The following is a 17,545-nucleotide window of genomic DNA, read 5'->3' on the forward strand; positions in this document are numbered from 1 at the left end:
ATAAACGCAATTTTTAAAAATAAATTTGTATTTTATTTCTATTAATAAACTAGTGTTGTGTCTGCAAAGATGAAATTGATGATCACCATCTCCGTAGTGAACGCGCCTATAGAGAGACTAGCCTATTTCTTTTTGTTTATAATTGTTTCGTTTAAAGACATTTCAAGCTTTCTTTATAGATATATTTCTCATGTCTGTGAGGCATATACTGAGTTTCGGTTAATTTGTGATGAGATGCGCTCCAGTTCACGTGCAATGCAAGGGACCGCGCCCGTGCCTCCATGTCATGACTCATGATTATATTGTCTGCTATTTGCTTCTTATTTATTAAATCCATGCAATTGGTTGATGAAAAAAATATTAAAATTAAGATACAATTTATACAAAACGAAATTCACTTTAAAGAAAGGCTTTCTACAAAACAAAACTTAATTAAGTGGCCAAAATCATGTCTGGGCATGTCTCCCGATATATTGCGCATCCTATCTTAGCTAGGGATGCACCGATATGAACATTTTGGCCGATACCGATAACCGATAATTCTTTACATTTGAAAGCCGATAACCGATATATTGGGCGATAAATCTAAATTAAAAAAATGTATATACTTTGATAGCCTGTATACATAAACAAAAGGCTCACCATTAAAAGCCTTGTCTCAAACACTTTTAACATAAATCAAACATATACAATACAGTACAGCCTAGTTTGAACCAGTGTAAGATTCCTTAACTTTTAAAATAAATTTTACACTCCTATGGGCAACTTTCTTTATTAAAAAAATCTATTATTAGATTAATAATATAGGATAATATATAATATATATAATAATACAGATATATATACACAAAATAAACATATTACAACTTACAATGGCACAGAATGCTGCGAATGCTCAAGAGAACTTGACTATGCTTGTCATGAAGGCTTAACTCCATAGATGCGCTCTTTCCACCACAACGCGCTCGTCGCGCTGAAACACTGGCGAACAAGAATTCACAACATTCTTTTACAGGCGTTTTTATTATAGTGTTATGAAGCCTATGTGACAGATTTGTGCTGCACATGTTGCACTGAACTGTATCTTCCTTTTCGAAGTGAATCCAATCATTCAGAACCATCATGGCGAACAGCGGCATCTCTCAACTGAAGTAAATAATCTATTATCTATCGGCTTTGATATATCGGCCAAATTTTCTTATCGGATCGATAACGATAACATCAAAAAATACCATTTATCGGCCGATATCGATATATGGTCGATATATCGTGCATCCCTAATCTTAGCCTATGTTCACTTTTCATAATCAACATAGATGGGGAAAAAATAACATTGTTATTTTTTAACAAATATGAAACTAAATGCACTTAGTTAATGGCTACAACACCTAGCCTAATAGTAGGCCTGAATATTGTTATCATTACTTTTTTCAAGTTTGGCACGAATTACTATTAGACTAAATGTGTTACTAAATGATTTGAATGTAATTTTAACATTGTTGTATTTAAGGACTGTATTTGTGTGTTATTTTTAAATTATTTTTTTTATGTGGTGGACAATATTGGAACGTGACATTGGAAATATTTATTTTATTTTTACTATTTAATTTATTTTACTATTTATTTTGTTTGGCTTTTATTTATTTCATGCAGTTGCACTTGTTTGACTTTTATTTATTTCATGCAGTTGCACTTATTTAATTTATATTAATTTATAGTATGAGTCCCTGATTATATTTTGCATGTTCTCTTCTCGTTGTTTTTGTTGTTGTTTTTTTAGACAAAAAATTGATGGATTTATAGCGTTTTGAAAAAAAAATACAATTAACTTTGAATTTATCATCAACAATATTGTTGTTTGATTTAATAATAATTTTTCATGATGGTGATGGTCTCGATCTCCAGAGAAGTGTCTCCTCTTTGCCGTCTTCCGTGTGTCCATGGCGTAAAATGAGGGCGTGGGGGAAGCGGATACTTGTATATATAGGGGCCTGTTATTCTAATGACGATCGTTTTCAGACGCGGCATTTATCAAGGGCAGGTATTGCGTACACCTGGATTTCAAAGGTACGCACAGCTTCATAAATCAGGCGGTGAGAGGAGTGTAAGCATAATCTTACGCCAACATATACGCCCGTTTCTACGCAAGAATGATAAATGAGGGCCAATGCATTCAGCCAGTCTTTAATATATACAGTTTCTGGAGAGTTTTCAGAAGAAGGTTTGTCAGCAGAAGATTTATCAGAAGACTTCATATTCAATTGTTCTCCAATATTTATTACAATATATATTAATCATATCACATATGCCTATATATAATAGTTTACAGTATACATAAATTCAGTATACGTTAGACATCAATTTACTGTACATATGAATGTTTGGGAGCAGACTCTGGAGTGGACTGGAGTGACTGTGACTAAACACGACTAATACCAGAGCCAAGGGTGAACCAGGACTGTGAGTATAATAGAGTGAGCAAACAAGGGTAACTAAATGAGGAGCACCTAAATTGAATACTCAAATCAATCTGTAACTATGGTAACAAACAGACAGGGGAAACTGAGGGTGTGTTTACACGGCAACAATGTATCAAAAACAGTCGACAATGTTGTGAAAACGATCCCTGTTCACACAGATCTGCAAAAATGACTGTATAATGCTGCCATACCAGTAGTTTTTCATGCAAAACGTCAGTGGTCCCACTCATCGTCTAAATCATACTGTAAGGACTGGGCTAAGTGGGTGAATCTGAATAACTAAATACATTCTGCTAAAGACCAAAAATCTCTGAATGTAAATTAACCCAAACACACACACACACACACACACACACACACACACACACACACACACACACACACACACACACACACACACACACACACACACACACACACACACACACACAGACACACACACACACACACACACACACACACACACACACACACACACACAAATTCCCCCACCAGTGAAGACCACACTCAGGACAGAGCGTGGTGTCCGCTTACAAGACATTTTATGACTGATCGGAATGTCCCAAAGGAAGTGGATTCCAAAGCGAAAAGGAACTTCTTTTCTTTAAAAGACATTTAACCAGATATATTCGATGTGTTTTTTTTTGTGTGTCCATTTGCCCATGTCACATTGGAATGACTATGATTTTATCATAGCTTAAGGTGAATTATAAATACCTTCATTATGCATTTTAAATATAACTGTCTATTACCATAACTTGTACACATAGTTCTGGACACCTCCAGAATGCTTTCGGTGTGATCAATCAGAATACGTACAGTAATATCCAGTAAAATATAGTTTACTATGTTTTCCATCTTTGGAGTGAAAAGAGACCAAAACTAACATCACTGGTGTTCTTAGATAACAGCGTTTACGACCCAAAGGAATGTTCACAGAACTGTGGCTCTCTCTGAATTCTAACCAAGGAGGAGAAATGAATCCTGTATTCATATATATATATATGCTATTATATATCCACTTGAGAATTGTATGAACAATGTATCTAAGTTCCCTATTTCATGAGTTGCCTTTTTGTGGTTTGGTCTATGTTTCTCGACAACTCTAATGCGATAATGTTTTAAACTTTGCCAACTAATGTTTAACCAAATCCATTTGTGGCAAGTTTGGTCTCGATAAACTCCAATCTTCATTCCCCATTTGTTAATTGACATTACATTTTGCTAAACTTGTGACACATTAGTCTTATAAGAATTGTGAAGATTCTGCTCTTAAACACCGACGAAATTAGGGTTTCAAATGTCTCTCTCCTAGACAAAGAGCAATAAAAACCAAAGTCCCGCCTGTGAAATTCCAACCCTCTAATTGGCCAAGTCAACAGGAAGAGGCCGGATTTCTCCAAGGTGATAAATGACGCTTCCCCCCTCCGCTCGTGCTCTGTTACTTCGACTGTCATAATGTAAAAGTCTCGCCTCCGGGCGAGCTCTTCGCCTTTCTTTTATTTGTTTCTAGTTTAGTTTGTGTTTTTCAGTCTTAGATAAGTCTCCGTGTTTAATTCCAATCGACGAGTGAAAATAACACCGCGTGACATATCTCTTCAGCAAATCCATCTACAAGGGACCTTTAAACGAGCGCGCGCTCGTTTTGAAGGAGAAACACGCGCACGTGACCACGTGGCGAGAGACGCACACACGCTTCTTCACCAGCCATGCGAAGATGTGACGTTAACTCCGCGTGATTTCCCCGTAGAGATCTTTATTTCTTTTCTTTGTTAGTCAAAGTTTTGTTTTCCGTAGTCGACTCTGTTCACTTCCACAAAGTGAAACGAACTTAGCCGAACTATTTTCCTTTGGTAATGTTACCCCAAAGACTTGGAAACTCCGTTCAACACGCGCGCCAAGCAGCACCCAGTGACGCTTCCTAAAGGACTCCGCTCACGCACGCGCAGGAATGCCGCGACACAGAGAGACCCAGAAACTTAAGTATATCTCTTTATAGAGCTTCTAAGAAGCATTAAGATGATGTTTTCGTGTTGTTACAGACAGGGGACTGTCAGGGGGAATGTTGCCAATGCTCTCTCTCTCTCTCTCTCTCTTCCTCTTCCCCTCTCACACGTGTTTCCATTGTCCACACTCTATGCATTTCTCGTTCATCGATGCCTTATCGTGTATTGTTGTTTATTATGTTTGTAAATACATATATCCCATGTAACCGTAGTAAATACATAAGTAGTTCTGCCTTATTAAATTCATTATATTCATCTGATTGATGTACTGCCTTTTGGCTCATTTTCAAGTCCCTTAAGTGCCAAAAGATCTTATAGCAACAAGCTTACAAATTAAAGATACTTTAAAGAGTATGTGTTTATAGGGCAGGAAACCCAATTCTTGTGGCCACAGAATTGCTTTTCCTGAAATCCTATAAAGTAAGATGATATTGTGGAGTCCCACAAATATTAGTCTGACAATTGAGCTAATTAATTTAGCCTGTTTTGTAAGACGTGGTCCGTGTAGTTAATTGCAATCAACTTGTGGTTAAGTGCAAGGATACACTGACATGCATGCAGGTAAAATGACATATCATCCCTTAACATGTAAGACTGATCTAATCCAAACATGTATGAATAATTATTAATTACCAATTATTAATTATGATATGCAAATTCCCCACAGATTAGATCCGCCCCAGAGTCTTTACACTGGAAAATAAGACTTTAACAAAGAAATGGCCCCTTAAACTATTGGCTTCAATGACCCCTATATATTTTAACACGTTGAAGACCTTTTTAAATTACAAAACAAGTCCCTATTTCATTTCTGGGATAAATAAGCAAGCACTGTTCCGAGTTCCCTCGGATGACGACGAATGGGGTTACCAGTCTAATCACGCCACCTTCTCGGCTGTCTTCCAGTGCCCTGCGTAAATCTGAGATCCCTGTCGTGAGACTGGCACGGACAAAGGACTCCTATTTAGCACAGGAATACCAAGGTACACTGGGGAGCATATCCCATAGCTTAGAGGAAATATGCAATTATTGGCAACCCAGATGGGGGGCTTAGAAAATACACATATGACCCGGAGGAATGCATATGGAGAACACTGGGGTGTCCAGCCTCAGGTGGAATATTTCAACCCCAGGGGTGGCAAGGTGGCTTGCCAAGGGAAAGACACATGCTCAGAGAGGCTTACAGTGGAAATACACATGTGGGGGTCGCTCGGAGGAGGGACCATGCACACGGGGGGCACCTAGCCGACGCGCAGGCAATAGACACTGGCGCCAACATCAGGAGTGCTGGAGGAACTCAGGACTTTCGGGGAAGCTCACCTGAGGAGAATATCGCACGTATCCAGTCCGTGGAGTGGAATGGCGAGCAAGCGAAGACACCTGAGCGGGTCCAGTACTAGCTGGTTGAAGTGTGTACATGAGAGGACACTGGCTCCTCTCGGAGATTGTAGAATCTGGCGAATGTGTTCGGTGTCCCCCAGCCTGCAGCTCTGCAGATGTCTGTTAGCGAGGCGCCATGCGCTAGAGCCCAAGAGGATGTCACACTCCGGGTGGAGTGGGCAGTCACACCAAGGGGGCACGGTCGACCTTGCTGCTGGTATGCCAAAGCAATGGCGTCCACTATCCAGTGAGACAACCTTTGCTTGGAGAGAGCCTTTTCCTTCAGCTTCCCACCATAACAGACAAAGAGCTGGTCTGAGGTCCTGAAACACTGCGTCCTGTCAGGGAAACAGAGTGGACAGTGGTCAGTGGACAGAGCAGTGCCAAGGCTGGTCTGCCTCCTCCAGGGGCAGCGCTTGCAGGGTCTGCGCAAGAAGGCTCACTGGGGGAAACGCATATTTGCGGCCCCGTGGCCAGCTGTGCGCCAGTGCATCCGTGCCGAGCGTGCCCTCGGTCAGGGAATAATACAGGGCGCAATGGGTTGAGTCGTGAGAGGCAAACAGATCTATCTGTGCGTCCCCGACATACGACGATAGCGTAGACCACCTTGATGGTTGATGTACGCTACAGTGGCGGTATTGTCTGAATGGACTAGTACGTGTTGATTCTTGAGCACGGCCCGGAAGCGGCGCAGAGCAAGACGTACAGCCAGCAACTCAAGGCAATTGACGTGCAGAAGGTGGTGGGGTCCTGTCCAGGATCCCGTGGCAGCACGTCCATTGCACATGGCGCCCCAGCCCGTGGTGGAGGCATCTGTCGTTACGACAACATGCTGAGAAGCTCGTTCCAAGGGGCACTCCGGCCCGTAGAAAAACTGAGGTTCGACCACGGGGTGAAGGTCTGATGGCAGGTCGGAGTAACTGGTACTCGTGTTGCCATGCCCACCTCGGGACTCGGTCGCGAAGCCAAAGCTGAAGCGGTCTCATATGAAGCAATCCGAGCGGCGTTGCCGCGGCTGCAGATGCCATATACCCCAGGAGCCTCTGAAAGGTTTCAGTGGAACCGCACTCTTGCCCTCGAACTGTCTCAGGCAAGTCAGCAGTGACTGCGCGCGCACTCGCAAGCTGTGCCTTTTACATGGCGACCGAGTCGATTTCCATACTGAGAAAACGAGATACTCTGCACGGGGCAAAGTTTGCTCTTTTCCAAGTTGACCCGAAGGCCCAGACGGGCTAGGTGCCGGAGCACTAGGTCCCTGTGTTCGCAACCCTGGTCTCTAGAGTGAGCTAGGATCAGCCAGTCATCGAGATAGTTCAGAATGCGAACCCCGTGTTCCCGTAGGGGAACAAGGGATGCCTTGACGACCTTCGTGAAGACGCGAGGAGACAGGGCTAGCCCAAATGGGAGAACCACATACTGATATGCCTGCCCCTCGAAAGCAAACCGTAGGAACGGTCTGTGTCGAGGGAGAATGGAGACATGAAAGTAGGCGTCCTTCAGGTCGATTGCTGCAAACCAATGCTGGGGCCGCCGCACACATTCGAAAATGCGTTTGGCCGTGAGCATCTTGAACGGCAGCCTGTGAAGGGAGCGGTTCAGAACGCGCAGGTCCAGGATTGGCCGTAACCCAACGGTTTTCTTCGGGACAAAGTACGGGCTGTAGAAGCCGGACCTCATTTCGGCTGGAGGGACAGTCTCGATCGCACCCTTCGCCAGGAGGGTAGTAACCTCCACTCTCATGATAGGGGCATTGCCAGTGACCATAGTGGAGCAAACTGAATCGCGTAGCCGAGCCTGATTGTCCGTGCGACCCAGCGGGACAGGTTGGAAAGCTCTAGCCAGGCTCCCAAGAACTGTACCAGCGGGGTGATATGAACCACAGACTTCCCACCGGTGGTGCAGCAAGGCGGAATGACTGGCCCAGACGTGGACGGCATAGCGGCCCGGTGTGGGGGCACAGTCATTAACCGCGCCCTGACAGAGGAGACCAGGGAAGGATGAATGTTCCCCGGGGGTCGGCTCTGCCAGGGGGCTGGCAACAGAGGCGGATGTGAGCGGCACGGCCCGGCGACGGCGCGCACTGTCAACCGGCTCTGGGACAGAGGAGGACGAGGGGTGCTCATGGGCGGTTGAGAACTGTTGTACAGCCCTGAACCGCACCGCCGAAGGGCTGACTTGGGATATGAGGGTGTCGGGCAGAAGGGACCGCCGGACATCCTGCACATCGAAGAGGTTAGCCACAGGCTTGAATGGTGTACATCACCTGACCCAGGGAGCGTGCGGCCACTTTCGTCGCTCGAGGAGCAAGGTCAGTGGCGGCGCTCAGCTCAATGAAGAGCCCTGGGTCAGTCCTGCCCTCCTGCATGTCCATGAACAACAGGGCCAGGAAGACCAGGAGAATGGCCATGGCATGCAGTGAGGCGGCTGCCTGTCCTGGGCGCTATAGTATTTCGCCACAAGTGTAGACGAAAAACTACAGGCTTCGGACGGGTGCTTAGGATCGCGCCGAGAAGAAGCACTCTGAGGACACAGTTATTTTAGTATCACAACAGAGCGTTCAACCGGGGGACCCCAGTGTACCCATGAGCAGCGGCCATGGGAAGGAAGGGCGGAGGAGATCAACGAGAGATCGCTGGAAGACATGGGGGTCTTCGAGGATTTCGAGATCTCCTGATCCACATCCAGGAACAAAGGTATTGGGGTTAACGGCGACGAGAGTCAGGGGCCACCCCAAAACCAATCGTACAGCAGCGAGCGCTCAGGACAGTGTGGAGGTTTCCACCCTAGTCCGATGCTCGCAGCGACCAGGGAAAGCATGGCCGTCATCTCCGGATGTGACTCGACAAATGCCATATGCACACCCGAAAGTGGCAGCACTGTCAAATCTTCACTTCCTGAAGATTCTTGCCCGCCCTGTGATGCTGCGATGGACAACAGATCCGATTCTGGAACGTCAAAGGAAACCCGTGGGGGGTCCGAAGACGGTCCCGCAGGCGTCACATGATCGTTCACGGGTTGCATCAATGAAGAGGGGTCGTGGGGCACAGAAGGATAGTCGGCGCCTTGTTCCACACCAACACCCTCAGGTCACCCTGGCCACCAGCCGAAGTAGCACTTCACGTGGAGAGTGTTAGATCGGGGTGTGGATGAGGGGACTCTCTCTCAAACGAGATCATTGAGTCTCGACCGTAATAACGCGATGGTCACGTTCCCGCGGGGAGAACGTGAGTCATCCACAAACGCTGCTCTAGCGTGATCAAGCCCAAACACGCAGAGCAGAGAATGTGCCCATCAAAATCGGAAATGAGTCAACCGCCACCAGAAATGCACGGGCGTGTCTTAAAAAGACGTGCCGTGTTCGAGCTCTTTTGTGAGAGAAAAGAAACTCTGACAGTGTTGAAGCACCCGGGGAGAAACACACTCACTGGCAAACCACTGCACAGATAAGCAGGAAGCGCGCACTCGCCGCGAGATCGCCGTCACATCAACACCAGAGAATCTCGCTCGTTTGTAAGAAGCTGACAGTTCAGAGATGGCTTGTGGAGTGAAGAATTAACTTGGCTCCGAAGAGAAAACATATCTGCATGTTGCCGGCGTCCTCATTTTATACCCACGAGGTGGGGCGGAGATACGCTATGCAAATTCCGCAGACCCATGGCATTTTTTTGCCATTGGCTCGTTTTGTAATACTCGAAGTTGAACTCGGAGTGACAACGAAAGGGAACACATGATCACCTTTAAGCATCGGTGGTTTAGTCTGCAGCTGCTGCTTTGACACTTATTTGTTTATCTGTGTTTTTGAAACCAGTAGGTCTGTGTAAACTAACAGGTCTAACACACTGAAAATCTGTGCTGAACACAATATGTGTGTGCAGTTCTTTACACAGGTTCATGAATCCTACATGAAATAAAGATGCACACAATAACAATGGCAGAAAAATCACATTGATTCAACAGACATTAGGACAAGGTGGTAACACTTTACAATAAGGTTCATTAGTTAACATTAGTTAATGTATTAACTAACATTAACTAACAGTGATCAATACAGTTGTTACTATATTACTTCAGTGCATTAACTAATGTTAACAATACAACCTTTGATTTTAATAATGTATTAGTAAATGTTGAAATTAATATGAACTAAAATGAATAAATGCTGTAGAAGTATTGTTCATTCTTAGTTCATGTTAACTAAGGTAGTTAACTAATCTTAACTAATGAAACATAAATAGTATTTGCTTGAAGACAGGCGAGTGTGACAGAAGGGAGGAGAGACACGGATGATCATGTGATGCGCATTGTCCTACCTAAAACGAGTTTCGCTCTCTCTCTCTCCATCACTAAAGAAAGACATACGCCTTTAATCAACCATGAAGAAGCTCTTGAAGTCCCTGTGGATCTCGCTGGGTAAAGTACAACATACATGATCTGCTATTTTACTAGATTCACACTACTATTTTCTGCGGTTTCTACAATTTCCTGCTGTGTTCAGAATGTTGCTGTGTTTGTAGTTTAGTTTGCACTCATCTCTCTACTGTGGATTTATAGCATATAGTATTGAAATTTCTTGCCAAAAAAAAAAAATCGAAATATTCTAGATTAGTTGTTGTTTCATACATTCATGCTTGACTATATTGAAGCCATTTTTAACCAGTAATGAAGTATTATATATATTTTTTAAAAGTGTTCCATGTGAATATATATATAGTAAAGAGTAATTTACTCTTGTGATCAAAGTTTTCTGCATCATTACTCCAGTCTTCAGTGTCACATAATCCTTCAGAAATCATTCTAATATGATGATTTGATGATCAAGCAACATTTATGATTATTATTAATGTTGAAAACAGTTATATGTTTGTGGAAATCGTGATACATTTTATTTTTCAGGATTCTTTGATGAATAGAAAGTTCAAAAGAACAGCATTAATTTGAAATGGAATCTTTTGTAACATTATAAATGTCTTTACTGTCACTTTGGATCAATTTAATGCCTCAGTGATGAATAAAAGTATCAGTTTCTTTAAACAAATGTTCAACGGTGGTATAGATTAAGGTTTTGCTTGTGGATCTCTGGGATAGTTTTTCTCAGATTATTATTCTTTTTACCTACTTTACCAAACAAATCTTATGTAAATGGTAAATATTTGCATATATAAATATTTATGAAATGTAAATGGTCTGACGGTCTTTGTCTGTGTTTGTCAAGCATATTTGGTAATGGTTCCTAATTCCTAATCTTTAGTTTAGATTACAATATTTTGCTGGTTGCAGTATATTATTATTATTATTATTATTATTATTATTATTATTATTCTGTCAGTAGTTTCCTCCAACATGGTCATTATACAGATCAATGTTTTATGTTTCCATTATCATTCAGACTATATTGTGTTAGTGACAATATCAAAGAAAATTAACTACAAATCTGAATGTGATTCAACAAATTCTGGTTCTCTGATACTTACTTGAATCTCGATTCCAGGGTTTGTATTGATTGTGGAAAGGGCAAATGGACAAGAAGGTATGTACCAATAATTTTTTTGAACCTTTGTTTTTTTTCTGTTTGACAAAAATTTTGCCTTGTCTTTGAAAACTTTTCCAGAGAATGCAGCACTTTGGGGCAAAACTACTCAGTCATCGATTTATGCAGACTCTTTCCCTGAATTTGCCATTGATGGTTCGATCAACAGCTGGACTCACACTAACGCAGAGACCGACCCGTGGTGGAGAGTGGATCTACTGAAGGTTTACAGCGTGAACAGAGTGACTATCACTAACAGAATCAGCAATGCTAACAGGATAAACGGGGCTGTGATTCGCGTCGGGAACTTCCTTGGCATTTACAGCAACACCATGTGAGTCTTCCTTTGATTGTTTTGATTAATGTGTCTGCAGATGAACAGAAACTAATAACTGATTATCTCTCTAGATGTGCTGTAATTTCTAGTCTTGCGGCCAGTGCCACGGGCACTTACTCATGCGGCGGGATGAAGGGACGTTATGTGATTGTCCACATTCCTGGAGATCAGAAGATTCTTAGTATATCTGAAGCTGGAGTCTATGGGTATTTGGCAGGTAATTCATTGTTGTATAGCACTTTTCAATATTGAAAGTAATAAATAATTTTTGTATTCCACAGCTCTCTGAAATGCTTGAACTTGATTGGTCAATCAAGACATTACCAATTTCAGTAGCAGCACTGTATAATAATCACTCATCCGGCGATTCTTTCATGTCTTTCTTTGTTTTTAAATGAAACCAGAGGACTTGAGTAGGCCTACGGATATATTGTCATAGTGTTCCCTTTCAGTCGATAACGTCGGACGTAGTCGACGCGACTGAAATGGGATCACGCTAGGGAGCCTGTCTTCTTCGAGTACTATTGAACGAGCCAATGTAATTGGCGTGCGTGATTCGCATCACACACTCCGCCCCCGCGGCGCGGGTATAAATACGGAAGTGGATGCACGCACTAGTTGCCTTTCGCTTCGGAGCCGATCGTTTGATGTCTCTGAGAGTGCTGTTGTCTACAACGAGCGAGTGTGTCGGTGTTCTTCAGGAAGACTCTCCCAGTGCTGGTGTTCTACAGCGCGAGTGCAGCGGTGATCGCGAGCTTTGAGCTCTCAACTGCTGTTTTAACAGCAAGAAATTTCTAAATGTTTGTGTGTGTTGATGGCTGGTTAGAGGGCGGAAAAGTGAGTGCTTCACTGTTTCAGTTCTCTGTTCAGTGTTGCCGCGGTCATTCCCCTGTGTGCTCCGGCACTGGTGACGGTCCTATTTTCTGAAAGAGCAACACGGGTGCGTTTGCGTCTTTTTCAAGATGTCATTCCGCCCGTGCGTTTCTGGGTGCGGTCGTTCCCTGTCTCTCTCTGATGGTCACAACTGTTGTGTCACGTGTTTGGCTTACAGCACGCTGAGACAGCTTTTGTGGACAGCTCATGTTTTCACTGTGGGAACATGACTGTCGCAGTGTTGAGGGCGAGACTCGCCTTCGTTCGCGGAGAGCGAGTCCCCATTACCATGCCCCACCCTCGGGTGCTGTGTGGGATGGGTGACCGGAGGATAGTGTTGGATGTCCCGCCCGGTAACCATTCCCTGTGGGCTCCTCACTCCTCCCTTCCACTGCAACCACTGGAGCCTCCTGTGTTGTCTGCTGGTCCATCTGTAATGGGTGGGCCAGCGGTTTCACTCGGGGCTCCCCTGGAGGACAGGACGCCGATTGCAGCATCGGAGGGTGAGCTGACTTCTAGAGATGATGACTCGGCTGCATTGTCTCCCTCCGGGAGTTCAATGTTGCCCGAGCCGGATCCAGAATTATCAGCTATGCTGAAACGGGCCGCCGAGGCTGCCGGGCTCGAGTGGAACCTCCACCGTGTCCCGTTCAGTCTCGGTTGGAATCTGGAGTTTGGTATCTTGGGGCGGGCCGCGCTGGTTCTCAGCTCGCCGCCCCAGTGCCTTTCTTTCCCGAAATGCATGGAGAGCTTATCAGGTGGTGAACAGCATCTTTCTCTGCCAGAAACTGCCTGAATAGCTTTTCCCCCTCATTACCCTTGATGGAGGAACGGTGAAGGGTTGCGAGGTGTCCCTCCATTGGAGCGGTCTGTCGACACAGGTGCACCTGTGTCCGGCGGCCGCTGCCTTTTGGGGGGATCCTCGTCTCCCCCCTAAGGCCTGTGAGTTTCGTCCGTTCCGACGGGCAGAGCTTACAAAGCCTGTGGGCAAGCCCCTTCCTCTTGCGTGCCATGGCGTTGCTGCAGGCTAGGGCACCCATGGCATGCACGAGGGTAATCCAGACCGTGCGCTCATAGGTGAGCACCGCACTGCATCCGACCTCACCCTCCGGGGTACGGGTGTCGTAGCGTGCGTGATCGGTCTGGCGATGTCCACCTTGGTGGTCCAGTAGCGCCTTCGTTGGCTCAGCCTGGTTGGTATGGCGGATGCGGACAAGGTTCGGTTCCTGGTCTCCCCAATTTCCCAGGTTGGGCTGGTCGGCGACGCGGTGGAGAACTGCATCAAACAGTTCTCTGCCGCTCAAGCGCAGACGGAGGTCATCCGGCACATCCTGCCCCGGTGGCCAGCTGCTGCCTCCACCCGCCACCGGTGGCAGCACCTCCGCCTGCTCGTCGCCGTGGGCGTTCTCCGGCCACCGCTCCTGCTGGCCCTCCGCAGCAGCCTCCACCCAGGCCTCAGCAGGGAGCCGGCCGCAGTAGAGACGCCCAGCCCGCTCCAGGCGCTGCCAAGCCAGGTGGCAAGCGACAGCGAAAGCATTCCGGAGCGGGCCGCCCAGGAATGGATGAGATGCTCTTGGAGTGGCACGATCACTCCCTCCCCCCGGGTGAGGGCCGGGTGGAGCCTTTGTTTGTGTGTGTGTCTGTTCCGCCGCTGGCTCCCTAAAAAAAAAAAAAAAAAAAAGCGGAGCAAGCGGTACCCACACTTCAAAGAGAGAGCAATTTCATCTGTTCCTGGGTCCCAAGAGGGCCAGTCTGGCGGGTGTGACCCTGTATAGCCTTACACCCCTCAGCTCCCCCTTGGTCGCCAGCAGGCAGCTTGGTGCGTTCGAGGACCCGGTCATCCGCCTTCTCACGCGCCCCCTGCCGCTTGTGGAGACAGGTAAGTGTTGCACAGCACACTAACACCACTCTCTCTACTTTGCTGCCCCACCTCAGGCTCGGCTACCCCGCTCAAGTCAGTGATAGTCATCGCATTAGGTGTTGAGCAGACGTGCTCCTGAAAATTCAGTGATATTCATCACACCGAGTGTTGAGCAGTGCTCCTGACTTGTGCGTGCTTATCTTATCCTGCTGGCGAAGGATTTGATATAGCCGCTCCTCCAGCCGGTACGAAGGCCAGTTGTAAACTCGTTCTTCGTGCTACTAGGTGGTGGGTCGTGACCATCTTGGCCCAAGATTGGTCTGCAGCTTTGACCTGAAAGACATGTGCTTCAGATCTCTACCTCCCGCACCGCAGGCCATCCTGTGTGTTGCGTCTAAGGGTGGAGTATCGGTACAGTGTCCTTCCCCTCGAGTGCTCCAGAGCCCGTTGGGTCTTCAGGTCAACTGGAAGAGAGTAATCTCGCCCACGGGCTGAGTATCTCTTTTCTAGTTTTGGAGAGGTACTCGGTCCAACATGTCTCTCCAATGAGAATGTGTTCAGCTGGTGTTGAAGTGAGAAAGGGTCATATACCTGGGGTATATGGTAGTCGCAGCCTTTGGCTCCCTCCATATGTGACCGCTTCAGCGCTAGCTTCACGATCGAGTCCCGAGGTGACCGTGGCAGAGCAGCTCACCCTGTGTGACTATAGTTCATCCCGGTCTGCTGCCAAACCCTCTTCAACAGAGCGGCCATGTACAAAGGGCGTGTTTTAACGGGGGCCTGGGCGACCCCCGACTACACGGGCATTCGTGCCTCGAGTTGTTAGACATTGCGACCGTTGCGCAAGCTTCCCCTGCATGTCACAAACTCACCCGTCACCTCCTCCTTGGAGTCAGACGCTTCTGAGGGCGCCTTATTCCACTCCTCCCGCTTACTCAATCGTGCCGCCATCGAGCCTCACGACAGTTATAGCCAGGGCAAGTGGAGACTCCATCCCCTGGGTCCGGCTGGGTCATGACCATTCCGGGGCCGCTCAGTTGCCCCCCCGGTTTTATTTTTCCGCCAGTGTTTGGGTAAACCGAGCGGACTACCCTTGGACAAACACTGGGACTCAGCGGCCCCAGGGGCCCGCAGAAATGCGTTTAACCCCAGTGAGCCTTCTAAAAGTGACTGCGACTCATGGTCGCCTTGCGCCTGCAAGTCAGTGAAATCATCACTCTTCATGTTGAGCAGAATTGCTCCTGAAACTCAGTGAAGTTCATCGCACTCAGGTGTTGAGCAGCAATGCTCCTGTAGCTCAGTGAGTCCATCACAGGTAGCTCAGTGAATTCATCACACGCAGTGCTGAGCAGAAATGCTCCTGGTGCTCAGTGAAGTTCCTCGCACTCAAGTGTTGAGCAGAAATGCTCCTGAAGCTCAGTGAGTTTATCACACTCAGGCGTTGAGCAGGAATGCTCCTGAAGCTCAGTGAACTTGTCACACTCAAGTGCTGAGCAGAAATGCTCCTGTCGCTCAGTGAGGTTCTTCGTACTCAAGTGTTGAGCAGAAATGCTCCTGAAGCTCGGTGAGTTTATCACACTCAGGTGTTGAGCAGGAATGCTCCTGAAGCTCAGTGAACTTGTCACACCCAAGTGCTGAGCAGAAAATGCTCCTGAAGCCCAGTGATCTTCACATGTTGTGTTGAGCAATGCTCCTGTCTTTTGCGCCCGTCACTTGCACCTACGTGCCATGTCAGGAGAGGAACAGGTCTTCATAGTTGCCCCTTATTGGCCCAACTAGACCTGGTTCCCTTCAACAGCCTTCCTGACTTCCCCTGGAAACTCTTTCGGGGACGGGGCACGATGGCACACGCGTTCTTCCCCCGGAGATTCCGGGCGGTCTTACATCTGAACGCGGAGGTTCAGGTGGCTATCACAAGAACATGTGATAGTTACCATCACTTCTGCGAGCACCCCCTAGAATTGGGTAGCGTGCTTACGCCTTTAGAAGTGAAACCTAGTCGTTGAGTGCGTCTTCTCTCCTGAGGAGATCCTGAAAGCTTTCGATCACTTCAGTGCTCTCTTTCCTGCAAAATGGGTTGCAGTAGGCTGTTTTCCTAAATCACCCTCAAAATGATGTTGCCTCGGTGTTTAAACGACTCTCATCGTGTTGCAGAAGTATGCAGAAGCACGTTCTGGTCGTCAGGTTCCTGAGGAGCAAGGTCTTGTAAATCCTTGTGTCCCTCTTTATCCTCTTGGGCCTTGTCCCTGGTGCGACTGCACTGCAGAGACCGCCCCTGAGCCACTGCAGGTAGTGAGTTAAAAATTCTGTTATATCAGTTCTCCTGCTCGCGTGGTCTCTACTAGAGGGTAGGGACTTGCTCGCTTTCGGTCAACGTATTGTGCCTGGAGTCTGGGCCGGCTAACTCTCACAAGCTGAGACCCCGGCTCGGATTGTGCCCAAGGTTCCTACCTCTCCCGTAATAGGAGCAGGTGGTGAGCCTGCAAGCGCTGCCCTGGAGGAGGCAGATCCAGCCCTGGCTTCTCTGTCCGTTCGCTTGGACGTGTACAGAATGCAAGTCATAGATCTCAGACCAGCTCTTCAAATATCTGTTGGAATTCAGCAGAGAGGGAAGGCTGTTTCCATGCAAAGTTGCACTTAGTGCTTGCCTTCATTTCGGCAAAGATCCGAGATGCAACATGTCCACTTAGGTGTTGAGCTCCTCTATGATGAGTGTAAAGTGCTCCGCCTGGGCGTTGACGATATACTTTGCTAAACAGATTCTAGAGTTGGGGGCTGGACGACACCTGGTTGAACCGGTGCTTCCCGTGGGCTCCCTTCTCATGAAGCCAGTTTCACCGTGAGCCCGGTTCAAGTGTCGGCTTGCTGCGCCATTCCCCTCCTATGGACTGGATACGTGCGCCTTTCTACTCCAGTTGAGTTCCCTTAAAATTGAACCCTGTTGAGTTCCTCCACACCCCTCCGACGTCGGACGTGCGGAACGTCTGGTGTTAGGCCTACCACTCGTAAGCAGTGTGGAACCTGTGTTAGGCTGGGTCCATATGTTGCGGTCCCTTCGGTGACCCCATATGTGTATTCTTC

The 17,545-nt window shown here is 46.8% G+C and overlaps 1 protein-coding gene across 1 annotated transcript in view; it reads left to right on the forward strand.

The window, feature by feature from the left end:
• The window catches only part of LOC143736761 (uncharacterized), a 64,103-nt gene that overhangs the window by 43,088 nt on the left and 3,470 nt on the right, over positions 1–17,545 (forward strand). The window contains exons 7-9 of the mRNA XM_077227452.1: positions 7,743–7,762; positions 11,475–11,723; positions 11,792–11,947. Coding sequence (XP_077083567.1) covers positions 7,743–7,762; positions 11,475–11,723; positions 11,792–11,947 — 425 coding nt within the window. The remainder of the gene's footprint in view (positions 1–7,742; positions 7,763–11,474; positions 11,724–11,791; positions 11,948–17,545) is intronic.

This window comes from Siphateles boraxobius, unplaced genomic scaffold (genome assembly GCF_051911475.1).
Source record: "Siphateles boraxobius isolate OS27281-9 unplaced genomic scaffold, OSU_SipBor_1 130, whole genome shotgun sequence".
NCBI lineage: Eukaryota > Metazoa > Chordata > Actinopteri > Cypriniformes > Leuciscidae > Siphateles > Siphateles boraxobius.